We start from the raw sequence: 25,860 nt of genomic DNA, 5'->3' as shown, positions 1-25,860 counted from the left end.
AATGTGCCAAATCGGACGCATATTGTCCTTATCAGAGACAACAGCCGCTACGCGATGTTAGTGGGTATGTAAACCGCATGAGTTTAGTATGTCGATCTGAAGATTTTAAGAAAGTGGGATATTAAATTGACTCACAAAAAGGCGTATATGCGTGTGGTGATTGAATTGTGTGAGTAGATGTTTCAGTTGGGCTAAAACCATGATCAGGCTGAGCGCTGCCCACCTGGGGCTAACGTTAGCAGATGACCGTCGGCCACGAGTCTTGTACTCGAGCACGTTATACAAATGGATCTGATCGCGTCACGGAGGCAGATTCAGCACAAAACTGAACATTGAACGTGACTGGGAAAGGCAGAATGTTGGTGCGGTGTCGAAGTGAGCGTGCTCACACACACTCACAGCTTCGCAAGCCACAGAAGACTTGGCGTGCATGAAAACTCCCTCGAATGTCAGCCGCACCGCCCCAAGGCTCCGTGGCTGTGCATACTTCAAATCTCAAATTGGAGCCACACCCACAATGGTAAAGCTGATTGATACTAGCGCGGTCAGCTTACGAAAACTTTACATATGTTTTATCTGCATATCGACATTCTTGCATTGAAGTGTTGCTAGAATACAGAGCCTCTACTCTCGTAGGATATTCCCTCTAAACAGTTACAGCTATAAAGTGGCATGATGGAAGAAAGCACACACATAGTGCATATTAGATGCATAATAACAGCAAATCAGACAATCCGGTGACATGAATAGATAGGTACAAAATCAAACTCCTGATATTGGAAACGGGTCAACACATTGTTCTTTGGGTGTTACTGGCCGAACACCGTTCCGTCGATGATAATGAGATCCGTTTTTCTCTAGGCTCTGCCTCAAGCCAATTATTGTCCTCAAGCTTCTGCATGCGGTATTTGATATCGCCACATTTTTGTTGCTGCCCCAACTGTGCTATAAATCTCCGATTCTGCAACCGAATGGGTACTTCTCAGGTGTGTCTCGAGCGTCGTACGATCTGCGATAGGCCTGTTCCGGCACTCACCAATCTCGCACATGTACGAAGCACTTGTCGCGTAGATCTCCCACTTTGCAAAATTCCTGATTCTTGCTCTTCTCCTTGAGACGAGCTCTCTGGCACAACGCCTGAGGTAGGCGCTATTTTCCGGATCTGCTGCCCATTCGTTGAACTTGCTCTTGATTTTTTCGAGAGTCTTGACGCCAGGAGATTTGGAGAAATAGCCGTTTGGTTTCCATTCGTCCAGTTCCACATCGATGCCACTTTCATCATTAAAACGCCATTCGTAGGGCAGATTCATGCTCGCAACCTTGGCAGCAACACTGTCCGGATCTGTGGCGCGATCGAACGAGTTGTGGACTCTTTTGAAGAAACTCTTGCCGCCTGCCTGTTGCTTCTTTCGAGATGTCCCTACGTTGACGACTGCACCGAGGTTCTCCAAACCATGTAGTGACCGGATCTCTGTGATACCTTCATCAGTGGGATTGTTCTCCGCGCCGAACCCACCATCAGAAAAGTAGGTCACTGTCCCGCTCTCACTTATACCGTCCTGTCGATGTGCCAGTTCCGTAAAATACATTGGCGCTGCCGTCGCTGCGCGTGCTACTCGCCAGACTTGCCAATTATCTGCTGACCTTTCATTTCTTCTTTCATCGTTGAACGTGCTGCTGTTGGTGAGCTGTCGACTCCTAGACACGAGACGCTCTCTCCTTCCAGGAACGTAGGTTCGAAGTAGATAAAGCTTCTCCACAGTCACAGGTGCGTCTTTCTTGCGTTCGTATCCGCGAGTGGTGACAAATCTATTGGCAAGTTAGCATTTAGAAGATTAGTCGCTCACCAAAACTTGTGCGAAGTTGGTCTTTGTACTCACGTCTGGCATATACCTTGTGGCGAGGGAAAGGTTATATCTTCTGTGCTTCGAAGAATTTGCTCTCGCCTTCTCGCGGTGACATCTTGAAATGCTTTTTCCATAGCAGTAGCACTAAACTTTGGCCACTGCACGATTCCAATGTTCCGTTGGGAGATGATGCGTGGTTTACCGAATATCAAGTGGCTCATTTTCTCGTATTCTTGTAAGCAATCCCACACGGGCATGCGAAAACGTCCTAACATGATTGCAATGAGTCTTTAACATTATTGTGAGTGATCGTCATGTGGGAATGGTACAATGAAGACTTACGCGCCAGTGCTAGAGCCGCATATGTAGTCAAAATAATGACATGGAAGGAATTTTCGAGCATCACGGACACAAGCCCAAGTGAAAGCCCGGTGTCCTGGAGCGAGCCGGCGCTTTTCTTTTTCTTCATCATTGTAATCGCCCCGGGTTACGTTTGAGGGAAACTGCGACGGGTAGAAGCTATGATGCTCTTCGCTACCGTTCATTTGACGGCTTTCTTCTCTTGCAATACATATCATGAGCTGTTGCAGAACCAGAAGTGTCCAATAACCTCGGATACCGCCTCCATCTGCATTGTATCAGCCAAATAGTTGGTACAATGCAATTGTATCTACGTACCAAGACTAAGGAGGTTTTGCTGACTCCAAGCTAGGTCGGGCGAAAGCTGCGACGGTACCGGATAATCATGATTATGATGCGATGATGTATGTGAGCTTTCATCACTTGAGGATATCGGGACCCCGAGTGGCACAGCACGTTGAGATGTATCCATGGCACGATTGTTAGGTGTTGGTTCAGATAGGTTTCAAGCACAGGGATGAGTGGCTCAGCCGGACTAGTGTTACTGCAACATAAGTTTATGCCTTATACTGCTTGAATATGGGCTCTATGCACAGCCTGGTGTACTCAAGCTATGCTGGCTATGCTACAGAGCCTCAAAATTTGTTCATGCATAGGCGACAATGAGTGGCGGCTGACGCTGAGTATGGACCAGATTACATCATCCAGCCAGGCAGGTCGACTTCCGCCATATTGGGAGGCTAAGTCGAAGGAGTAAAGAACCCATGGCTCGTGATCGGTCTGACGGGAAGGATCTAGGTTCGGGCGTACAAAAATGGACTAAGAAGACTGCGTCGTCCAGTGATGCACCGCCTGGAGTAAGCGAGGAATATCGAAAAGAATGGTCGGACGGACCACCTGTTCGTTCTGTGCGGGCCGAGTCTGAAAGGGGCGGGGGCGATGAGTAGTCACACCTGTAGCCCACTCAGCCGTGCTGCAGCCTGGGGCGGGAGCTGAAATGTCACAATTCCCAAAATCTGTCGAGAAGTCCTTCATTATTAGCTACAATTTTGACCTCAGCTGATCGATGCAGATTGGGCTTGAATCTGGAGCGAGGATTCGCCTCCACACCGAAGGCAAGGTTGACTCAGCCTTGTGGAATCTTCGACTGTTCCAAAGTTTAGCGAACCGCAGCACATCGAATGAAGTCGCTTGTGGAAATAAACGACATACGAATTTCGGAATGACTGCGCATAAGTGGCGTTAACCACAAGTCGAGAAAGGCGAGTTCCGCCTTTCCTGCAGGCGAGATTGCTGTGCTTCGCCCCCACCCTTTACAAATGAACATCATCAAGGACCAACGATTATGTTCCTCCTTTGCCCTTTGCGCCCTGACATGGGTGAATTTGCGCCCCGTGGAGGATCACTTGATATTCCTTGGGTGAGGATAACGGCAGGGGTCAAGCATACCTGCGGCTGGAGCCATGATGAAGAGCCCCAATTGAGTATGAATACTGCCCAGGTGGTCCTTCTCGATCGCTGTATCCATCATTCAACAGGCCATTACATAGCATCACGGTAAGCGGAACCTGATTCGGCCCTACTACACCGAGTGCATCATTCGACGTCGACTATCGCTGTTCATTCAATCTTTCCACCAAATCAACTTACTCTTGATTGGTACTCCGCAGAACCGTGCCATATGCAAGCATCATATCAAAACGACGTCGCTAGCGCGGGCACTCCAAGCCCAGCCAGACACCAGCATCCGAAGAAGCTCCAGAAGACCAGAAGTTGGGATCGTGTCATTGTGTATAATGCGGATAGTGGCGACGTACGCATCCGAAGGAAAGGAGATGTAGATAGAGGTAAGATAGTTGCTTTGCAGTGAAGGCTACGCTAATCAGCTTTGACAGAGCCGAATGATTACAAAGAATTGAAGCTGCCAAAGGGTAAAAATCAGGTCTCACTTTTCGTCGACCAAGAGACCGAGACCAACTTCAAAACCGAAGAAGAAAGTCGTGGGAGTGACGATGTGTTCTTGGCAACTTTAAGCCTGGACAACCTCGGAGTCGTCAACCGGGCATTCTTTGTCTTTGGCTTCTTATCGACATTATACGTCTCTACACCCTGGCAGAATCCAAATCTGAAGTATCTGAGCTAGTTTCTGCATCCTAGCTTGTCGTTTCGTAGTGTTTTTCTTTGACCCTGGATTTGGTCGACATTGGAGTAGGGTGTATCCAAGCAGGAATTGGGCGCAAGTCCTCTGAGATAGATTTCCTTGCGCATACCACGACGTCGTCTCGAGACATAGAAATGATAACACTGGTTCTACTGTCACTCTTTCTGCAAGCTCTGACACTGAAAATGTAAATGTAATGAAGCTTCCAAACAATTTTGTGTCCATACTTTAATTGAGACAAGGCAGATAACAAAAAACGCCCAACGAGGGAAACCAAAACTGGAATGTCAGGCTACTGATCGTGTTATATCTAGCGACAATACGCCATGAGACTGGCAGTCCGGATGGATGGGAAGCATCGAGCAGAGTTTTCGGCGCAATACGGACCTGGATATGTTCGCTATGTATGAAGCCTTATTTGCTAGCGACCAAAGCCTAGATAAACATTCATTCTTTCTCATTGACTAATTTCGTATATCACTGAATAGAGAGCAATGCATCGGGAAAGTCGATAGGGTGGCACTAATCTCGAAGGCACCGGATTTGTAGTGCTGCTCATACCTCGGGTATGGTCAGTCATCCGTTCGATTCTATCTGGGTGATAGAAGGCTTAAACATCGCCTGGCATAAAGTGTGAAGAAGACGATTGCGTCGACCCTGGACCATCTTCAAGCCCTCAAATCCGAATCATTGTCGATACCATAGCTATCCTCAAGAAACGATTCAAAGTCCTGTTCACCGTCCTCCTCAACCACAACGACCGCTTGTGGTATAAGAGCCTGCAGATCCAACTGCATTTGCGCAGCAGAAGGAAAAGACTTGACTGTGACATCAAAGGCCCAAAACTGTGTCCGAATTCCTCTGTCTTCTTGATAACACCCGCCAAAATCCGTGTACTCAACATCTTCAGTATCCGCTGGCATAGGATATTCTTCGGTGTATTCGCGAGTGGATTCTCCCACGCCTCTGATTACCATCTTCTCCATGTGAGGCCATGGCGCATCCATGAGGACCGGGAGAATGAAGCGCGCGAATATGCGATCCATTGGGCGCGGGAATATCTTCTTTCGCTCGGTCGAGGGACGGTCCCATTGGACTTGTTCATTGAAGCTGTAGCCTTGCTCAAAGTCGAGTTTGCGAAGCGTCTTTCGCACTGAGCTAATGAAGCGCGCACAGGATTGATACAGGCGCTCTTCGCGCGAATCTGGCCCCTGCTCCTCGCACGGACCCAGTATGGCGATGCGGAGCGAGATCAGGTGTGGACAGTGGCTAATGAGGGGATCAAGGGCGTCTATCATCTGCCTAGAATTACGGACGGGCTTGTGGTCATGGTAGTGATCCTTGATATATGCCTGGCGGTCGCGCAGATGAGCAATTGTAGGCATAGGCGGGGTTGCCTCCGCCCACTGTGAGATGCCATTGAGCTCGAGGTGTGTTATATTGGAGTCATTTGGTAGCTGCGGCCGCAATATGCAGGCGGCGAGCTCGCGGCTCATACAGCCACTTAGGCGAATTGACGTGGCAGAAGGAAATAGGTATCCTGGTAGAGTTACCTCTCGCCAGGCTCTATGTTTAGAAGTGAGCGCTCACACTATGGACGAATTATATGGCACCTACCTGACCCAGCAGAAGTCTACGTGCGTGATATTGGTAAAACTTTGAAAGATATTCCACAGCGGTTCTGCAGCTACATTAGGATGAGTCGAAGAATGGGCGCAGGATCTGAGTACCATCTTCGGGCACATAGAGTGGCGCATCGTCATGCTCCTCATCGGTCTTGTTACCAGAGTCAGGCTTTTCCGGCTTACCCCAATAGCAACGAGTCGTATCAAGGACAGTCCAGCGAAGCCTACGCACATGTCGGGCGTACATGGGCTTGCGCTGCATTGTTTCGACAAACTTCTTCTGTCTCCAGAAAGCTTCCTTGTCAAAGTATCTCCAGTAACGCTCTGAAAACGTAGGAAGAACGTTGACCTCGCCAGCATCCCTGCCCCAAGGCTCACAGACCTCATCAACGTTATGAGAACTGAGGTCAATGGTACGGTATAGTTCGGGCAGCTGGGACCGAGACGTGAGCCGTGAGCCGTGTATAGAATGAGCCCCAGATACTGGCAACTTACAATTCTTTCCCTCAACAGTTGACAGGTCTCACACAGCTGCTTAAGGTCAGCGGTGGAACATGCCTCCGCTATGCAGACTTGTATTTCAACAGGAACTTTGAGTAAGTACGACATCTTCCTGTGAGCGCATAGAATCAATTTACGAGGAAGGAATATACTGGCAAGTCATAGGAGAACACTCAATGCGGATCAAGTATATATCGGGAAAAGACCGATATGCATTGTAGCGGCAAAGTTCAGACTAATTTTAGGCAGACTAGGCAGCAGTAAAATAGGGTATGTACGTGCGTGTGGTTGCAGGAACCCGCCGACGTTCATTGACGTTCATTCGTCGTGTTGCCGCCTGAAGCCCTTAAAAAAACTCCGTATGTCGTTGAGGAAGTAGACCTGCGGTGAAGGACTGCTTGGCATGCTTGACGCGCTAGCTGTGGACCCTGAGCCCGGGCTGGCAAGCGCGAGGCGGAGCCCCACGAGAGCTTCAACATACGTCAACCGCGTCGACATGGGTCTGCAACAACACCGCGAGCTATCCCAGTGAACGACACACCAAAGCTTACTCCCTTGTCATAAATCAATTAGTCGGCCATGGACATCGTGCAGGCCGTCTCCGGCTACATCACCAAGATGGTGTCGGCTGGAGACAGCGCCGCAACAGGCACCACGGCGGCGAAGATGAAGATACTCTTACTCGACAATGAGACTGTGGGTTTGTCTCCTCCTTCGATTGGATGGTCTGCATATGCTGACTACGACTAGGTCTCGATAGTGTCGACGGCAACTACACAATCCGCGCTGCTCAGCCATGAAGTCTACCTCACCGAGTGCGCACTACACAACCACTACGCCACGCATGACTAACGACATGCAGCCGACTGGACAATGCAAAGCGAGAGAAAATGCGCCATCTTCGGTGTCTATGCTTCGTCCGACCTTCACCCGAGTCTATACAGAGCTTAGATCGAGGAGCTCAGGGACCCCAAATATGGCGAATACAACATCTGTGCGTAGAGACGTTACGTGTACCGGGTGTGAAAGCTGACCAATACAAGACTTCAGCAACATCATCAAAAAGTCCTCCCTCGAAAGGCTAGCGGAAGCAGATGACCATGAAGTCGTGCGCGCAATCCATGAGTACTTCGCCGATTTCCTCGTCATTAACCCCGACCTCATGTCGCTCAACCTCAGCTACCCAAACCACCGGATATGGAGCACGAGTCCAGATGCCTGGAACCAGGACTCATTGCACAGATCAACAGAAGCCGTCATGGCACTACTCCTTGCGCTGAAGAAGAAGCCTTTGATACGGTATCAGAAGAACAGCTTGCTAGTGAAGAAGTTGGCAACTGAGGTGCGGTACCATATGACTCAGGAAGACCAGCTTTTCGACTTCCGGAAGACGGACACGCCGCCGATTCTATTGATCGTGGACCGAAGAGACGACCCTGTCACACCCCTGTTGACACAGTGGACATACCAGGCAATGGTGCACGAGCTGCTGGGTATCACAAATGGCAGAGTCGACCTGCGCGACGTGCCTGAGTATCCGACCCGAGCTCAAAGAAATCGTCCTCTCGCAAGATCAAGACCCATTTTTCAAGAAGAACATGTACCTCAACTTTGGTGATCTCGGTCAAAATGCCAAAGAATATGTGGAACAATTCGCGTCAAAACAGCAGGGCACACAAAAGCTGGACTCGATAGCCGACATGAAGCGCTTCATCGAAGATTTCCCCGAGTTCCGCAAGCTTTCCGGCAATGTAACGAAGCACGTCACGCTTGTTGGCGAGCTGAGCAGACGGGTTGGCCAAGAAACCCTGCTTGACATCAGTGAGCTTGAGCAAAGTCTGGCATGCACAGATAACCACTCCAACGATGTCAAGTCATTACAGAGAGTTATCCAAGACCCAAAGGTCCCAGCTAATAACAAGCTGAGGCTGGTTGCAATCTACGCCTTGCGATACTCAAAAACTTCCTCAAACTCCACTGCCATGCTTCTCGACTTGCTTGCTGTCGCAGGTGGACTCTCGCGTAATCGCATTAACCTTATCACGAAGCTTTTGGCATACCACGACTCATTACAAACGATCACAGCAGCAGGAGGTGTGCCAGACTTGTTCCAGCCTGGCTCTTTCTTCGGCGGCGCACGCGATCGACTAAAGGGTCTGAAGGGTGTCGAAAACGTCTATACACAGCATTCACCGCGCCTGGAAGCCACGTTGCAAGACATGATCAAGGGACGGCTGAGCCAACAATTGTATCCTTTTGTTGAAGGCGGCGGATCCACAAAGGACAAGCCCCAGGATATTATCGTTTTCATGGTTGGAGGATCAACATACGAGGAGGCAAAAATGGTTGCGCAGGTCAATGCAAGTTCGCCAGGCATCCGAGTCGTGCTCGGCGGTACCACGGTGCACAATAGCACTTCGTTCTTGGAGGAGGTGGAAGACGCGGTAGACTCATGGCCTGAGCCACCTCCCGCTTCAGCTGCGGCTCGCTTGAGGAGAGAGGTTGGACGGTGATGAGGGCATGTCACAGTATTGTTTTGTTAATCTTAGCGACAATCTTACCGACTTTGAAGGAACTTGAGTTCATCGGTGCAAGCGACGCGCATTCTGATTTTGGCGCTAGGCGGGGGCCGAAGTGGGATGATCCGCGTGTGGCCAGTGAGTATGCTGTGAGATGTCAGCCATACATACGAGTTCAGTATGTTGCATGTAATATTTTCAGACGTGTTTTACATTGAGCTACCCACATAATGAGTTCTTGTTGCTCCGAGATGACCTAGCCGTTGAACTCGATCCATTGGCGAGGCCCTCAACGACCACTCTCTACGCTGCATAGCCTACTCCACTGCGAAATCGGGACTTGTACCTGCATGACGCTGATAGGCGCGCGACGAACATAATCTGCAGCGGCTAACCGGGAAGCAGCCAAGTCCAGCCGTCAGGGCTGAGGCTCTCATCACGTGGCCATGTCCGACGAGCAGATCGGCCACATAAAGGCAAGGGTCCCAACGTTCCAACCGGAGTGCCTGCTCCACCCATCGCACGACCGACCGAGCACTCAGCCACAACCTCACCAGACGTCGACAAATGGCGCGAAAATGAGCAATGCCAGAACCAGGACAACAGGTGCTGCAGTCTCGAGTGGTTCGCAGACGGAATCCACGGCCTATTAATTCTTGCGTCGAGTGTCGCACGAGGAAGTCGAGGTGCAGCAAGACACATCCTTGGTGATTGATTCTCCCGCATATTTGAGTGTGTTTGCTGATTCGTGCGTAGTAAGTAATGTGAAAATACCTCGCGATTGGGTTCTGGGGGCTGATGAGGGCATCAAACTTGACCAGGCCAGAATTGCACCGCATTCGGAAGAGAGTGCATTTTCATTACCGTCCCGGAGAGCGCTGCACGCAAGAAAGAGAGGGAGCAGAGAGAGCGCGCGGCGAGCAAAAGTGGTACCGGGGTTACTATCCCTGATTGGACTAAGAATCTGCCGGTGCGCACGCAGAGCTCAGCAAGCTTGACGGACAAGTATGAGAATTCGAACTCTGTTGATACGACGACGCCTGGAACGCCGCCAAGAGACTACGAGTGGGAGGCGTACCAGCAAGATGTGGAAGCCGATGGGGATGCGTGGGAGCGACTACCTGCTGAACCCGAGGAAACCCAGGACGACGTGTACGAGGACGAAAATGACGACGAGGACCAGATCGCGACGGATCTCACGATCAGAATCGGGCGGATGATCATCTGCGAGAACGTGACCGGCTTCTTCCGTCCCCAGTATGCTGAAGAGGTATGGTCCGCCCTGAAATTGGTTTGCAATTGGTTCCCTCGATCAAAAGCTGAAATGCTGCGTGTAGTTGGGCAAGCTTTTGTCTGAGAGGCCTAGTTCGTCTTCGTCTGTTGCTGGTCAGCGAGCGTCGCAATCGAGCGGGCTTCTATCAGCGGAACAGATGCCATCCCTGGCACCTTCGCTGAATCTCCTGCTCGGTGGATCGTTGTCCTTACATCAGAGCAATGATGCGGGCCCGCCACAACTGCCGACTAAAGTTGAAGCAGAAGCGCTCTTTCAGCGCTATAACGAAGCTGTCAGCCCTCTAGCACATGTGTTGCACATTCCCTCCTTTAAGCGGCTTTTCGATCGGTTCTGGCTCAATGTTGAAATTGGCAGTCCGAATCAAAATTCTTGTACTGCGTTGATACTTGCGGTATGCATGGCGGCTGCTGCATCGGTGTCACCACTACAGGCAAAGTCCCAGTTTGGCATTACGAAAGAGGACCTATTTTTGAGACTTCAGAAAGCCACCGAAAGAGCATTGTTGCGTGCCAACTGGGCCAAGACGTCGAATATCAGGACGCTTCAAGCATTAACGATCTACTTGGTAATTTTCAAAATAGATTTCCCTACGCATGTTGACCTAGGAGCTTATATTTTTAGATTCCACTCTGCCGCGCCCAGATATCACGCGCCACTTCTGTCGTAGTTGGGGCTCTCGTCCGCCTCGCTCAATGCATAGGAATCCACCGCCTTCCTCACACGTCTGCCAACAGTCTCACACCCCTTCAACGTCACGTGCGCTCTCTCCTCTGGTACCAAATCTGCTTCCTAGATTTCAAGACTGCCGAAGCACAAGGTCCTCATCCATCTATACGCGCTGACGACTTCGACATCGCCCTTCCTCTCAATGTGGACGACGATGCATTTGAGTTCGGCACGCCCAGTTGGCAGCAAGTCCCGCGCGACAAGAACGGCTGGACAGATGTAACATTGAGTCTCATCCGCTACGAATGCAACGAAATCCACCGCCTCATCTTCCGCGGCAGAATCGAAATCGATCGCAAGACCCTCACACTCCACGACCTCCGTGCCCGTGTCGAAGCCCGAAAACGCCTCATCCAAACAAAATACCTCCAATACCTCGACGCCTCCATCCCTATCCAGCGCTATGCCGGCCTCGTCGCCACCCTCCTCATGTCTCGCTGCGACTCCATGCTCCTCTACCGGCACCTCCCGCAAACCTCTCTCTCCCCACGTTCCGACTCTGAGAACCGCCTGCGCGACCTACTTCTCACCGCCGCGTTGACCACCTTGGAAATCGGCGCCACGCTCGACACGCTCCCAAGCCTGAGTGCATGGGCATGGTACTCCACCACCTACCAGCAATACCACGCCGTCCTACTGCTCCTCACCGAACTCTACCGCACGCCCGACCTCCCGCGCAAAGAACGCATGGCCACCATCATCGACCACATCTTCGGGCACTGCTACGGCGTCGGCGTGCGCGAGCGCTGCCGCGACCTACTCGGCCAGGTCAAAGAGAACCTCGAGGCCTTCTACGTGATGAAGGGCTTCAACAAGAAGCGCCCCACGCCGTCTCAACACCCGACCTTCCAGCCCTACTCGCTCACCTCCCCGCAGAATTCGAATTTCGGCGCACAGCACCAGTTGCATAGCCAGGTCCAGCGCAACGCGCCCGCGAATCTCGCGGATATCAATGTTGATTTTGATAGTTTGCTGGGGAGCATGAATGGCGCGGGGCAGGGGGATGATTTCGAGTTCTTTGGGGGAGCGGGCGCGGGGGGCATGCAAGGACAGCAGGATCCGGGCGCGATTTTTGTGCCGGTGGATGGGGCGCAGGGGGCGGATGGGTTTGGGCAACAGACGAGTCCGAATGGAGGGTTGCAGCAGTGGGTGAGTAAATGCCTTCTCTTGAGCCTTGGGATAAGTGCTAACGGTTGTGATGCAGGAGAGTTGGAATTTCCCTACGCAGCCCAAGTATGAAAATTAGTCGGACACGAATTCTTGGGACAGGTCTTTTCGATGAATCTGATTCCATGGGTCACATGTGTGATTTCGCGCTTATAGATTAAATGCAACAGTTGATATTCATTTTTGAGCTTCAGATATTTCCCCAAGTCCTGATTCGAACCAGCTCGATGTGAATCATCCACAGAACGCCGCGGAACGCCACACTACAGCAAACTACCACGCATCGAACATACACCGCAAACGCCAATGTGCATGGACCGCACAGCAGCCGCTCTTATACAGATGCCTTCACCACGTGCCAAACTTGTTCGACACTACCGTGTTCCCTAGAACACAGTGAGTCAGCCAACGAAACAAGCAGATAAGAATTCGTCATTAATATCGTGCTAGTTCAGAGGCACTCAACGCACTTCGCTTCATTGGAGGCGGAGGTGGCGGGGGCTTCTTCGCGCGCGACGGGGGAGGTGGTGGTGGTGCTTTCTTCCCGGTCGATCCGAGAGAATCCGCTGCGCTCCAGCTCGCGGCTCGCGACATCACACTGCCGCTGCCCACGGAAGATCGATCCGGGCTAGGAGGCGAGCGGTCGCGCGGGTCGCGTCTATGGCCGTTGGAGCTCGCATAGTCGTCTTCGTACTCATCGGCGAATGCATTCGTTTGGCGAACGGGGCGGAGATTGTTTCGACTCGAAATGACTGACGAATCGGTGGGCACGCGTGTCAGACGGCGAGCGGGAGAGTCGTCGCGACCGTTCGTGGTGCTGTCATAGGTTGATGTTCGGCTCATCGAGGGGCGCAGCGCATAACCCCCTGGCGACGAGTTCTCCGTTGGGGAGCGGTTGCGAGAAGACAGCTTTGGAATAACAAGGCGCGGGGCTTCGGGCTCGGGCTCTTCCTCTACCGGGTTGAAGCGGTCAGCGTAGCCGTGGGCAGTATTGACGGAGCGCGATCGTGCGGGGCGGGTGGCTTGTGCGGTTGATCTAGATTACGTGTCAGCATTTGCTGTGACCAATGTCTCGAATTGATGAGTCTCACCTGACAGGCCATTCACGCTTGACGTTCAGGAGAACCTCACGGCAGCGATCGTAGTAGCTCAGCTCGGCCTCGAGGAAGGAGGTCAAGTCCTGAACCATTTCGACTTCAGACTCCTTGATGTCCTGCATTCTTCGGAAGACGTCTTCGCTGGTCTCTTCGTATTTGGCCTTTTGTGCGCGCAGCTCCTCCTCCATGCGGAAGTCCTCTTTCTTGGTCTTCTGCATCTTGGCGAGCGAGGTATCGTAGGCCAGGCGGCGCGTCTCGAGCTTCTTGCGGGCAGCCTGGGTGCCGGTCAGCTGCTGTCATCAATTGCATTAATTGATGTGAGACGTACCTGGTACTCCTTCATCTGAATCAGGGAGCGTTCAAGACCCTCCAGCCATGACGTAGTGGCGCTGGCGACATAAGTCTCCTGGACTCGTGCCAGTCGCTCGTTGGCGCGACCGAGAGCTAGGGTCTATTAGCATCGCAGGCACGCGAAGGCACAATGTACGCACATGATAGGCAGTTGCCAAACTCGGAGTCGGGCTCAAAGTCCTCGCCGTGGGTGACCATGGTTGAGCCCAAGTGGCCTCCAGGGAGCTGCTTCTCCTTGTCGTCGCCCTCTGCACGCTTTGACAGCGACTTGACGTACACCGCCATGGACTTTTGCATCTTGTCCATACCTGTGGGCAGTTAGCATTCACCCTGCGAAGCTGTGCAACGGTGCAACGGCGCATCCATACCTTCATGGCGCAGATTCATCTCCAACTCCAGCGCCTTGAACTCGTCGGACAGGCCAGTGCGGGCCTCGGCGCCCATTTTCTCGTTGGTCCATTGCTTCAAGCGGTCGAATTTCTTGTTGATGTTCATGATTGCGTGTGGTGAAGGAAAGTTGCCAGCCAGGTGGGGGTTGTGATAACGAGTGGTGGCTTGGGAGGCGGCTGGGATTTATTATCGATAGTACAGGGTCATGCAGGAGCGATGGATAAAATGGGCAGCAGCGGCGGGAGGATTCCAGCACGAGCACCACACCAGCAGCAGCAACGAATGACGTGGTGAAAAGGGAGTGAATGAGAACAGCTGTTACAGTGTCGAGGGAGGTGTCGCAAGCAGGTGCAGTCACAGCAGCAGTCCATCTCCTGGGGAAACGCGTGTCAATTGTACCCTCATGCCATAGCGCGACCCTGAGGCACTGGGCCAATCCTAGCCGAGCGTTGATCGACGCCTTTTTGACACCTTCTGGGCTCGATTCGCTCTCCACCCTCAAAGGGCCCGTTTCACCCGCCATTTGCCATCCTAGACACTATCGACCCGCTCCCCACTGCTCTATCTTTGGCAACTTCCGTCATCTTTGCGCGTCAATTCACGCGCCCTGCTCGACCCATACAGCGTCATCGCCTGCACTCTGCCCTATCGCACACCCCTGGCACCTTGCGTCCTGGGTTTCACTCAGAAGCTCCCTTCCACCTTCTGTGCATCCGCGACGCACACTAGCTTTCGGCCTTGCAGCCATTGCCCGCACTTGTGGACCGAGATGCAGCACCAGGCGCACTGGGTCAGATGCACAATCTCTAGCTTTGGCCAGGCCTCTGAACGTGCATGATCGAAAAGGCGACTTACTCCGTCCTCCATATGTTGAGAGGCCAAGCCGACGGTCTCTGCAGCCTCGGCCTTGGTGTGAGGCGCTGGAGGGGTCGAGGTATCGTTATGCTCGTCTTCACAAGCACACAGGCAGAGCACAAGTCTGTTGGCAGTGCAAAGAGCTTCTCCAGAACAAGCCGTGCACATAAGCCTCATTTCGCAAAGTATACTGACCAAGGATCTATAAACTTACATTTGGAGTACCAGGTCCCCCAGCGAACAGCTACACCGAACAGGCACCGCAACAGTTCATGAGAGCTCGGTCTGAGATCCAAGCACAGTCAGGGAAAAAGGAAGCATCATACGTGCCTGGGTGGATTCAACAGTCCAACCACAGATTGAGAGGTGTATAAGTCACCTTGAAGCTTTCCTGCTATGACTGTAGCTTTGCGATCAGTACTCGGTACAGAAAAGGCACCAATTTGCCCCTCATATGGTGGCGCGCTGCACCACGTGACCTCGGGACAGTTGGAGAACATCAACCTCGAAACCTGACGGAAGACCAAACTGCGCGACACGTAGACGGCCTCCTATCTGACCGCGATAATATCTCCCTTCACTCCACGCGTATCTATATGGTCTGTATGATTTCACCAAGTGGAGTCATTATTTTACATTCAGGTCTTCTCCGATAGCTATGTCTATTTCATTTCACTCTCCATCTCTGCCTCTTCGATGCTGTACTGCATCAAGCTATGAGGACAAGGTGTTGTGGGCAATCTGCGCACCCGCTGTTGTGGGAGCTGGGTGCTGCGCGCTTTCGCAGCCTAACATAGGCTCAAGTGCCCGCACAAAGCATCGCTAGAACCGAGCAATGCTGCGCGCAGAGGAAGACCGCGACATCGTCAGCACAACCATCTCAAAACATTCCCGACATACCCGCTCCGCCGTTTGGCTTTGCCATGTCGCTCGCAGTCAAGAGGCATCATGAAATACTATGCAACAGCACTGCAAGAGTTGGGGCCTGCTTGGAGAAGAGCTTGCTGGGGCTGTCAACCCTCCAAAACGCCTGCGAAGGGGTCCAGTCGGCTGCGCATTGTCAGCTGCGGACCGGCAGACCAGATCCCCCTTGTTTCGGCGGTGCTGCGGGCTCTCGTTTCCATCATGTCGCATAGCTTCCAGCACGCATGCTGTTGAAAGACCGAACCCAGACTTCAAATCGATGTACGGGATGTATCTCTAGGTTCATTGACACCGCTACACGCCTCTATGCCCCTACAGTATCTCGCGGGTCGAAGAGAAGAGCCCGTTGATTGTCGGCTAGGATAGACTTATGCTCGCAGACCCCAAAGCATCTTGAACATCAACGCTTCCAAGTCCTTAGGCGGTGATTTTCCAACTGCATCACGCTCGCCTGTCGCGCCTGAAAAGGCATTGTACCTATGTACGGCTGGCAATCAAGCTGCTAGGGGATGTTTGTGAACATTAAAACTATGCAGCGGGGTCGCTGCTATATCTGATAGTAACAGAACTTCAAGAACAATAGTTCTGATAGCATAGATCAAATGATGGCTTCAATGCACCTCTTACGCGATCAAGTTGTTCTCCTCGTTGACCTAAAGCTATCAGCGCATCCTAGATTGATCGAAACAAATGCTGTGAATACAAACTCATGTCCATTGAAAGCCCAAGCAGCAGGGGTCTAAACAGTCGATCGCGGTGCTAGCGACAGAAAGATTAGCTTACCCGTACTTCGTCGTTGCTCCCTCGTCCACGTCCACCTCCGCAGCATCAACCGCGAACACCACCAACAACAACCCCCGCAACCATGGTCGACTCAGACTCCTCACTATCGTCGCCGCCATCGACTGACGACGAAATGCCTGTTGAAGCGTCAAAAAATGGCACCAAGGCAACACCTCAGAAGAAGAAGCAGGGTAATATCTTGACATTCTTCAAACAAAAGGACCGCTCGCCATCTCCACCGCGCAAGAAGCGCGAACCCTCGCCCGAGCATGTATATGTTCCAGAAGACAATCCCGACATTGCTGTACGTAGTAGACGCGTCAGTCGCGTCTCATCGCGACGTGAACCATAGCTTTACGCGGTCACCTCCTACGTCAGACCTCCGCTAACATTTCGATGCCACAGTTCATTGTAATGTTCCGATCACGATTCAACGAAGCCTTTCCCCGTGGTGCGCCGCACCTGGGACCCCAGGACATCGAGCTGGGCGTTGCAGAGGGCCCGCCGTCAGCAGATGTTGAGGGTCTGCTCTGTGCCCTGCTCGGTCTCGTCCTCAATCGCAAGAAGCCTGTAGAGTCAGTACCGCCCCGTTATCCTCGTATCATATCTGCAACCTAGTCGCATACACGCAGAGAAGCCTGGTTCAACAGACGGCTAACATTGGTTGTGTGCTACAGGAAGGGTCACTATGGCCGCGCTCTCGAGGAAAGCATCCAAACGCAGAAGTCACAGTGGCCACGAGCATGGAACGGCGCCAACCCCATCAGTGGTGGTCGCAACTTTCTGGGCATGACGGCGCTGGAGCGCGTGAGTAACAGATGGCTTTGCTGCTGCTACTAGCTAATCATGTTGCAGATCACGCTCCTCCACACCCTCTCGCTATGGAGTCTCAACCAAAACGAACAGGTCAAGACCATGATCGCCAATGCCTACAAGTCCCGGACGACCAAGGATAGGTTAGACACAAACATTCCTCTATCAGTGCAGCCGTGGGGTCTCGATGGTGACAAGCGACGGTACTGGCTGGTCGAAGGACAAAATGACACACACTTCCGGGTGTATCGCGAGACGGACCCTCACAAGACAAAGAAGGTCAAGTGGTTCAGTGTTGCCGGTGACATTGATGAGCTGCGCGTTGTCGCTACCAAGCTGGAGGAGGAGGATGGTCGCAAGGAGGCCAAGGCCCTCAGCGAGCGGATGATCAACGCCATTCCTCGCTTCGAGGCTTCCGAAGTGGTGAGTATAATGATTACATGACCACAGTGCCTCGCTAACAACCATGTAGAAGCGCAAGCGTCGCGAGTACCGCCTCAACCGCAATGCTACCTTCACCCGTCCCGACCCTGGCTTCTCGCTCTACGAAGGGCGTACTCGCGGCAAACGCCTCCGATACACATTCTCTGACGAGGAAGACTTCGACTCGGATAATCTTGGTGCACGACGCTCTACACGCACGTCAGGACGGGAAACACCTGCTGTTCCATCTGGTCCCACCGTCACCGCAAGTGGTCGCCAGGTGCGGTCTCGCGCCACCGGTCTTTATGGTGAGACGCTGCTCAGCGGCCAAGTCTCAGACCGCGCATCGCCGGCCACAGGAGACTATGTACGATCAGATGCGTCCGAAGAACCACATCAACCTCACGCACATGGCCGAGCTACGCGAAATGCCCCGCGCGGCACCACGAATGGACGACCTCTCAAGCACACGCTCGAGTCGGATGACGAAGAAGACGCTACGTCCTGGGACGGTGGAGATGAGGACGAAGATGAGCCTGAGCAGATGGAGCTTGACGACGACGAGGATGATCAGGCTGATGACTCTTCCGACGATGAGGAAGAACCTCAGTCACTCGTCGTCACTCTGCGCTATGGCAAGGGCTCTTCCATCCCCTCAAACGGCACCACGACATCCAAGGAGGTCGCACCAGATGCAGAACGAACGAACGGAATTATCTCGAACGGATCACATCCTGACGGTACTGCAATCACAGATCCTGTAGCACCTCAGCAGCCAGAGCAACAGCCACCCGCTCCAATGGAACCATCCATTCAACCCGCACCGCCACCGCCACCCGTCGCCGCGGATGGTCTCGAGCAGCCCGTTGCTGCTACTCATGTCCCCAACGACACCCCGGCCTTACCACCCCAGCCTCCGACCGCACCCGTTCCCCAGGCCGCTGTGCTTCCCAAGCTCGAGGGCATGTTTCCCGCACCGCAACAGCAGCAGCCAGTTCAATATCCCACTGGCCAGCCTGCACCCTTCGTAGAGAAACCACAACAGCAGCCGACGCTACCTTCCCCCACGCCTGCGGCGAACTGGCAGTAGAATTGCTATATGATAATAGACGGCCGCGTCTCGAAGTGATGTGTGTCGTACAGAGCTACCAACGCATGCATTATAATTTTTACTTTTCTACACTGTTGATTGGCATAGAGTGAGAAGGGAAATGGATACCCATGGGCGTTATGTTGAAGTGATGGGTGTGGAGTAGGATAGCAAGATGATGCTGGAAACGGAGGAAGAATAGTGTTTGCATGCATGCCTCATGAAGACCAATCTCACATGAGAGGCTCAATGATATAATTCCCAAGCAAAAAAGATCATCTTATACATTGCTGCTGTTCATACATGCATGCTAAATCACCCAAACGCCTCATTCCATGCTTTTACAAGATGTCATATCATACAGTTCAGATCATCGAAACGTCCCCGGCGCAAGTGCCCCAGGCATGCCCTTCTGCCCGCTCCACCCCTCGCTCGTCCGACTCACCGGCTTCGGCCGATACCTCACGCCCTCCTCGCGACTCGTCTGCGCGCGACTCATCCCAGGCCTCTCCTGCTTGCGCACGCCCGCGCGTATCTCCGCCTCGCGCAACTTGGCGCCCTCGGCTTCGAGCGACGTACTCGCCGCACTCGGGTGACGAAGTTGCGGGGGCACAGGCAATGTATACCCGCCATCTTCTTCTTCTTCTTCTTCTTCTTCCAATATAACCTCCTCATCGAGATCGGCCTCGCTGGCTTCGACGTCCTCGGTCGCGCCGCCGCGCGTGTTGTGTTTGCGCGGCCACAGGCTGGGCAGCACGATTTGCTGGAAGCGCGGCTCGACGGCGCGCTCGTCGAACCAGGCATGCACGCGCGATTCGATGAGCTGGGCGATCTTGGGCACGTCTTGCAGGCGTGAGCGGGAGCCGACGAGGGAGCGCACGGAGAGGTCGAGGCGGTAGTCGTCGAGGAAGGTGAAGGCGAGGGTGGTGGGGCGGTGTGGGGGGGAGGTGGATGAGGATGTGGTGGAGTTTGATCGGTGGTGTTCGGGGTTTGGGGTCGTGGTGGATGTCGACGGCGGGGAGGAGGAGGGGATGAATGATAGTGCGAGGGTGCCGGAGAAGCGCACGATGCTGACTGCCAGCGCGACGGGGAGGACGGCGGAGAGCGGCTTGGGCCAGTTTAGGTTGAGGGTTGTTTCGATGCCGATTGTGATTACATCCGACAAGTCGACGTCCATGCGTGCTTGGAGTCGGCCTTCTTCAGTCCCTGTGGTGCCGGGGCCGTACCAGAACCCGTCTTCGGCGGGCATCACGCGGCAGTTGCTGAAGATGGGGAATTCGTCGCCGAGCGCGATTTCGTTGACTTTGATCTCGCCGATCCAGTCGGGCTTGCTGCCGGAGTTGAGGACCTCGGTGAGGGAGCCGAGGATTGCATCGTCTTGTCTTGCATCGGCGCGGAGTTGTGCGATTGTCTGCGCGATCAAGACATTAAACCAGTCAAGGCTCTCGGGCTGGTGGCCTTTGACGTTGTAGTATGTTTTGGCGAGGATGGTCGCGATGCTGGGCCCGCCCCTCGTCTCTTCCCCCTTGCGAATGATGCTCCTGCTGTCTTTATGTCTCAGCGACAGCGATATCGAATTCGAGCGTGTGCGCAGCTGCTTTATGGATTGCTGGTGCGCGAGGGTGCGCGCGCGCCGCAGCGAATTGAGGTGCAGCGACCGATCATCTGCGGAGGGGGGTTCGCCGAAGATGAAGAATTTTATGAAGAAGAAGATTAGGAGGGCAATGGAGAGTTGGCCGAGCAGGAAGCCTTGGGTGAAGGAGAGGCTGTGGGGTGTTAGTGGGGTTGGAGAATGTTGGAGGACGTGGTGGCATACGATGATGAGCTCTGAGGTGTAGGATGGAGACAATGGGGTTGCGACTTGGGTCGCCATGATTGAGGTGGAAACGCGTGCTATCGACGTATCATGGTGGTGGTGGTGTTGGAATTCATGGCGCGCAATGGCTTGCGGCAAGCTTCACGATGCAGGCCGAGGACATGACGCTATTTGGTGCTACCGTAACTTATCGATAAGACTTGAATGCTGTCCCTTGCCCTGCACCACGCGAACAACCTCCAACACGTCTCGTCCGCGATCTCAGTTCGTCATGGCCGGCTTCCCCAAGGCTGTCAGGTTCAAAAGATCTGTAAACACCGTCAACGCGGTCAAGGCGGCGCGCGTGATCCGCTCCATCAAGAGTCGCTACCGGACACAGGCGTTCTTGTTCCTGGCCTACCACTTCTTCCTGACTTCGTTTGTGCATTTGGATATCTTCATTATCTTCTTCATCCTGGTCAGCAACTTCATGAACCGCGACCAAGCTTTCCCCAGCCAACTGCTCTTGGACGGTCTTCGCTTCTTGCTCGACGAGAGGAGGTTCAACATGCCATGAACTCCGCGGCGAACACCGTCGCGAGTCCACGACCTTGACACATGTTGCGCTACATGGCCGCATGCGTACAAGATTGGACTAGCATTTGTATATCCGTTCACTCCACATCCAGACTTCTCCATCGTGAAGACGGACTTAACGGCACTTGACTGCCGCAACATTGGGTACCTCCGATTGGTCGACGGAGCTCCCTCCTCCCCACCCCAGGTACAGCTTCACATGGCCCACCCTCGCGCAGCTTCACTGCATCCTTATGGACTTTGACACTGCAAGCCAAAGCCTCTCGCCGGGCGCTGCCATACACAGTACAAGCCTTCGACTGCCGGCGACCTGCGAACCGCCCTCGGAAAACAACCCACCGAAGCGATCAGTATGGATAGTACGGCGGCCTCAATGCTACGCTGCGTGGACAATGGCTAATTGGCTCGCGATAGGTCTTTGGAGCGACCGGTCACATGGGGAGGTCCCTGGTGCGAGCAATACTAGCACACGGTGATCAGTGCACTGCCGTAGGATGGACACAAGAGAACACACCAGACCAGATGCAGAAGTGGCAGGACAGGAACTGCCTGGGTCTCCTATGCGACGTGCGCGTACGAGAGACCGTAGACCACGTGATGAAGCGGAGCATAGAGCACTGGGGACGAGTAGACGTTATAGCAAACAGCACCGGCTACGGCGTAATCGCAGCATGTGAAGACCAAGACGACTACGACCTTCGCAACCAATTCTCCACAAACTTCCTCGGCACCCTCAATGTCATCCATGCCTCCCTCCCCTACTTCCGCGAACGCAACAGTGGACGCTATCTCATATTCTCGTCGACGGCTGGGGCTCTGGGCGTCCCGGGCCTCGGACCATACTGCGCAACGAAGTACGCCGTTGAAGGTCTCATCGAATCCATGCTCTACGAAATCGACGTCTTCAACATCAAAGCGACCCTCGTCGAACCGGGCCACGTCCGACTTGACGAACCTGACGATAACATCATCCCCTCAAGCTACACATCCGCCCCTGGCACTGGCCCCCCAAAGCCCCGTCGCTACGGCCACTTCTTCGTGAAGCCGAACCCGAGCGAGCCCTACGCCAGCCTCACAAGCCCCGCCCAACACGCAAGACGTATGGTCCAATGGCTCAACGACAGACAACCCGTTAGCGCAATCAAAAGCGCAGAATTGGTGTGGCAGCTGGGACACTGTAGTTATCCGCCGCTCAGGCTCATTTTGGGAAGTTATGCGGTGGATAGTATAAGAGATCGCATGAAGAGTATCACCGAGGAGATTGAGGACTGGAAACACCTTTCGTTTCCTGTTAGTGCGGGGGCTGAGGAGGACGGGAGGGCGGAGAAGGAGGAGGATGGGGATGAGGGGATGGATGATTGAATGATAAATGGGATATTTTCGCGTCGCGGTCATGTCCGGATAGAAAAGTGCATAACCATCGAGCGTCCCTGTAAATTCCACGTCGCGCTCATTCCAACTTCCTCTTGTGCTATTTTCACCCGTGCCTCTCCATCCACCTCCCCCCGAGCGGAGCCTTTGTTGCCCGTGATCATCGATTTCGTCGACAAACCTCAAACCTACCTCCGTTGAACATGAAGTCTCTGTTCCGATGTAAATTGCACGCTTCACTATACACATGTACAGCGTAAGACTTACCCTAACCATCCCCTGGCAGACAAGCCGCATATTTCATGTGATGACATGCCTGACATGCATAAGCCGGCCATTCTCCGTCGCCACAACAGGAGCAATACCAGACTTGCATTGGCGGGCCGTCGTCGATCGTGGAGGTACTGGTGGCTAGCATGGTGTCGACGCTCGGGAATTTGCTGTGCGCTGCTATCGGGTGTTTGGACGAGAGAAGGCTTGGAAGGCGTGGAGGGTGGTGTATATGGGCACTTTTTACCGGACTGCGCCTGTGTATAGAGCAGTGCACAGTGATGGGGTAAGGAGTGCACAGAAGCTCGGCAGTGTAAAATGTCAGCTGGTTCATCAGACGCCACGTTGATTGCGATGGCCAATCATGGCGTTTATGCAGCCTTTTTTGGCGAAGAGTAAGCATGAGTTTGTTTGTGCACCTTAAAACCCGGTGAAATGACGCAGTCGATCGCGCTGTTGTTGATTGTTTTGACAGCTGCATTGCCTTCGTAGATAGAAGCCTTGAAACCTTATCTAAGGTGAAATCAGCTCCTTCACTCTAAGATTTGTTTGTACATGTTTGTGCGCATGTCAGTCACGATTCTATGCACAGCCTCGTGCGTGCGTCTTACAAAGCTTGATAGAGAAGAGTTTGTCAAATATGTAGAGTGATCTGGTGATGTGGTCCTTGTAATATTCTGTTTAGACAATCATGCAGTTTGCTGAATATGATCGGTGCTGAAGCTGAGGCTAAACATTGTGTAGAGTGTTGTGATCGAATTTGGCATGTATGGAAGCGAATAGGAAGCAGGCTGTATGCTTGCATGTTGTACCGACGTAATTTCTACAAGAAAAAGTTGTGAAGCGAACAGTCTATTCGATTCCAAGAAATCTCTTCAATCCCATCACCAAGCTCTCAAGTTCACACACTACATCGGTATAAACCGCGCTTTGCAGCTCTTCGGAATCGAGGTCGTTGCCACACGAGAAGTCGCAGTCAATACACTGTTGTATGATCCTTTGATAGCGTTTTCCCAAATGCGCTATTGCTGGAGGTGGGGTTTGGAGCACTTTGCGAGCGCGGATGATGTTGTGCGGTGCGGACAAAGCAGCTAATGTCTTGATCTCAGCCTGGCAGCCTATCTCCAGTAAAGCGATGCCTAAGTTTGCCAGTGGGAGGTTTCTGATTCCACAGCTGATTGCGAGGTCAGCTTCAGATTCGCCTGTGGCGTGGAATTTTTTGCTCAAGTCTTTGTTAGGGAACTGTGTGCTCAAATGAAGGCTTCGAAGCTGTTCCAAGAGCCTGTCCGAGGTATCTTGACCGCAAGACCCTGGCATCGCTTGTGCAGAACCGGCAAAGTATGCGATGTCTTGTAAGCTCCAATCTGCTGCTAGCCAAAATGTCGAACGATATTGCAGTGTTGCCGTGGCGAGCTGGTGTGCAAGCGTGAGTTGGTGAAGGGTCCTTAAGTTGCTCATCATTGTGACGATCTGAACAGTGTCGCCTACTGCTCCAAGCATGACCTTGGGATGTTTTACATCTCTAATAGCATCGTAGAAAACGAACCGGCATGTGTCTATGGCTTTTTGGTGCTCCAAATAACCCAAGCAGGAATCGACACAGGTTGGCGCTGGTGTAGAGTACTTCTTCAGATGACAACAGATGCTGTCTGTTTTCATCAAGTCCACCATTAGGAGCGACTGCAATTTAGGATCTCCAGGAGGGCCTGATGATCGTAGCGTTTTGTTTCCGGTTGTTTTGGCAGGTGCTCTGCCCTGGTTGACAGATGTGTCGAAACGCACGCTCTGCTGGTACTTCCGCTTGATATTACCGCCGAAAGACTCAGAATTAGAGCTATCAATAGTAGATAGTGCCGTATTAGTTGTTGGCAGTAGAGCACTGGTTACTCCTGTGATTGTTTCGATTGGTTTTGCCACTGCCCCAGTCGTAGTAAGTGCTTCTACGAACAGCCATAGTGGAGTTTCCATATCTGAATGACTTGGAAGCGTCAGTATTGAAACTAATCGTTCTCTCAATGCACTCACGCGTGGCTTTGTGCGGTAGGCTTGATTCTACCAGCGATCACCATGTCCAGACGGACACTGCCATAGTCCGCCTTTGCCTCAAGACACAGCTTTGCCTCATGTCCACAGTGCATGCCATTTTTACAGGACCATGAATCATTGAGCGATTCGTGGAGTCTTTGAGACGCAGTTTGAACACAGCCATATTTACGAGGTACCGCTTTGCGCACGATGCAGCCCGATTGGGCGGTGTGTCGCTTCTGCAGTTTACGTCGCTGCTTATTGAGATCTCCGAACTGCGTGTTTCGATCATGTAGTTGTTGGAGCCATCTTCGATATCGATTCTCTTTGCGTGAGATATTGAATGCCAGATAGAGGCGCTGCTTCGTGTCATGCTGTGATGTGCGCTTCTTCGTGTCTTCGACAGGGAGGTCTCTCAAGCCTTCTCCCGTTTCGCGCAGTATACGCTTTATCTCCGTAATCATGAGCTCGAAGATCTCATAGTCAGCACCCAAATAATTTCGGAATCGGCCTTCGAGCTCTGGTGTATGCCAAGCGCCGTGCCTTGGATCTTCCACCATTTGTGAAATCTCCCGCGCATCTTGAAGAACACATTGCAATAGCAACTGGCAATCGTTCTTGAAAGATGCCGCAGCAGTCGCATACGAGAGTCGCACTCCATCAACGACATCTGAATAGTGCCTGAAAGTATTGAATCGGTCGCGCGCACTGCGATAGGACTTCAGGACTTCAACGACGACTGGAACGATGCCTAGCACAAGACTAGCAACTTCAATACCAGACATTTTCAATGCGACACCAGGAGTTTTGGGGTTCCGTGCTAGTATAAACTAAGTTTCCGGCCGTAGAATATGGTAAGACTCGAATACTGATATA

At 52.8% G+C, this 25,860-nt stretch overlaps 12 protein-coding genes across 12 annotated transcripts; 6 read left to right on the top strand and 6 right to left on the bottom strand.

The window, feature by feature from the left end:
- Positions 1–887: 887 nt before the first annotated feature.
- SNOG_15300 (hypothetical protein) lies at positions 888–2,679 on the bottom strand (the record flags this gene model as incomplete). The annotated part of the gene is made up of 5 exons (XM_001805402.1): positions 888–1,809; positions 1,881–2,115; positions 2,190–2,310; positions 2,339–2,475; positions 2,526–2,679. 5 exons carry the CDS (start codon positions 2,677–2,679, stop codon positions 888–890), a joined length of 1,569 nt encoding a protein of 522 aa, XP_001805454.1.
- A 903-nt stretch (positions 2,680–3,582) lies between these two features.
- Positions 3,583–4,350, top strand: SNOG_15299 (hypothetical protein; the record flags this gene model as incomplete). Its single annotated transcript, XM_001805401.1, has 3 exons — positions 3,583–3,764; positions 3,921–4,054; positions 4,094–4,350. 3 exons carry the CDS (start codon positions 3,583–3,585, stop codon positions 4,348–4,350), a joined length of 573 nt encoding a protein of 190 aa, XP_001805453.1.
- Positions 4,351–5,036: 686 nt separating this feature from the next.
- SNOG_15298 (hypothetical protein) lies at positions 5,037–5,753 on the bottom strand (the record flags this gene model as incomplete). The annotated part of the gene is made up of 1 exon (XM_001805400.1): positions 5,037–5,753. One exon carries the CDS (start codon positions 5,751–5,753, stop codon positions 5,037–5,039), a length of 717 nt encoding a protein of 238 aa, XP_001805452.1.
- Positions 5,754–6,558: 805 nt separating this feature from the next.
- Positions 6,559–7,026, top strand: SNOG_15297 (hypothetical protein; the record flags this gene model as incomplete). Its single annotated transcript, XM_001805399.1, has 2 exons — positions 6,559–6,589; positions 6,914–7,026. The coding sequence occupies 2 exons, from the start codon at positions 6,559–6,561 to the stop codon at positions 7,024–7,026; spliced, it is 144 nt and encodes a 47-aa protein (XP_001805451.1).
- A 328-nt stretch (positions 7,027–7,354) lies between these two features.
- On the top strand, positions 7,355–9,072 carry SNOG_15296 (hypothetical protein). Its single transcript, XM_001805398.1, is given in 3 exon segments — positions 7,355–7,488; positions 7,538–7,987; positions 8,004–9,072. The coding sequence occupies 2 exon segments, from the start codon at positions 7,657–7,659 to the stop codon at positions 9,005–9,007; spliced, it is 1,335 nt and encodes a 444-aa protein (XP_001805450.1). The 5' UTR covers positions 7,355–7,488; positions 7,538–7,656; the 3' UTR covers positions 9,008–9,072.
- Positions 9,073–10,700: 1,628 nt separating this feature from the next.
- On the top strand, positions 10,701–12,272 carry SNOG_15295 (hypothetical protein; the record flags this gene model as incomplete). Its single annotated transcript, XM_001805397.1, has 2 exons — positions 10,701–10,872; positions 11,008–12,272. The coding sequence occupies 2 exons, from the start codon at positions 10,701–10,703 to the stop codon at positions 12,270–12,272; spliced, it is 1,437 nt and encodes a 478-aa protein (XP_001805449.1).
- A 379-nt stretch (positions 12,273–12,651) lies between these two features.
- On the bottom strand, positions 12,652–14,143 carry SNOG_15294 (hypothetical protein; the record flags this gene model as incomplete). Its single annotated transcript, XM_001805396.1, has 6 exons — positions 12,652–12,804; positions 12,879–13,236; positions 13,292–13,572; positions 13,626–13,741; positions 13,789–13,956; positions 14,017–14,143. 6 exons carry the CDS (start codon positions 14,141–14,143, stop codon positions 12,652–12,654), a joined length of 1,203 nt encoding a protein of 400 aa, XP_001805448.1.
- Positions 14,144–15,607: 1,464 nt separating this feature from the next.
- On the bottom strand, positions 15,608–15,818 carry SNOG_15293 (hypothetical protein; the record flags this gene model as incomplete). The annotated part of the gene is made up of 2 exons (XM_001805395.1): positions 15,608–15,681; positions 15,794–15,818. 2 exons carry the CDS (start codon positions 15,816–15,818, stop codon positions 15,608–15,610), a joined length of 99 nt encoding a protein of 32 aa, XP_001805447.1.
- An 864-nt stretch (positions 15,819–16,682) lies between these two features.
- SNOG_15292 (hypothetical protein) lies at positions 16,683–18,926 on the top strand (the record flags this gene model as incomplete). The annotated part of the gene is made up of 5 exons (XM_001805394.1): positions 16,683–16,904; positions 17,006–17,175; positions 17,278–17,407; positions 17,456–17,836; positions 17,886–18,926. The coding sequence occupies 5 exons, from the start codon at positions 16,683–16,685 to the stop codon at positions 18,924–18,926; spliced, it is 1,944 nt and encodes a 647-aa protein (XP_001805446.1).
- A 370-nt stretch (positions 18,927–19,296) lies between these two features.
- Positions 19,297–20,799, bottom strand: SNOG_15291 (hypothetical protein; the record flags this gene model as incomplete). Its single annotated transcript, XM_001805393.1, has 1 exon — positions 19,297–20,799. The coding sequence occupies one exon, from the start codon at positions 20,797–20,799 to the stop codon at positions 19,297–19,299; it is 1,503 nt and encodes a 500-aa protein (XP_001805445.1).
- A 214-nt stretch (positions 20,800–21,013) lies between these two features.
- SNOG_15290 (hypothetical protein) lies at positions 21,014–22,680 on the top strand (the record flags this gene model as incomplete). The annotated part of the gene is made up of 3 exons (XM_001805392.1): positions 21,014–21,292; positions 21,605–21,668; positions 21,812–22,680. 3 exons carry the CDS (start codon positions 21,014–21,016, stop codon positions 22,678–22,680), a joined length of 1,212 nt encoding a protein of 403 aa, XP_001805444.1.
- Positions 22,681–23,811: 1,131 nt separating this feature from the next.
- On the bottom strand, positions 23,812–25,769 carry SNOG_15288 (hypothetical protein; the record flags this gene model as incomplete). Its single annotated transcript, XM_001805391.1, has 2 exons — positions 23,812–24,937; positions 24,985–25,769. The coding sequence occupies 2 exons, from the start codon at positions 25,767–25,769 to the stop codon at positions 23,812–23,814; spliced, it is 1,911 nt and encodes a 636-aa protein (XP_001805443.1).
- Positions 25,770–25,860: the final 91 nt, after the last annotated feature.

The sequence above is a fragment of the Parastagonospora nodorum genome, assembly GCF_000146915.1.
Source record: "Parastagonospora nodorum SN15 chromosome Unknown scaffold_37, whole genome shotgun sequence".
NCBI lineage: Eukaryota > Fungi > Ascomycota > Dothideomycetes > Pleosporales > Phaeosphaeriaceae > Parastagonospora > Parastagonospora nodorum.
This window is presented reverse-complemented; position numbering and strand designations above follow the sequence as displayed.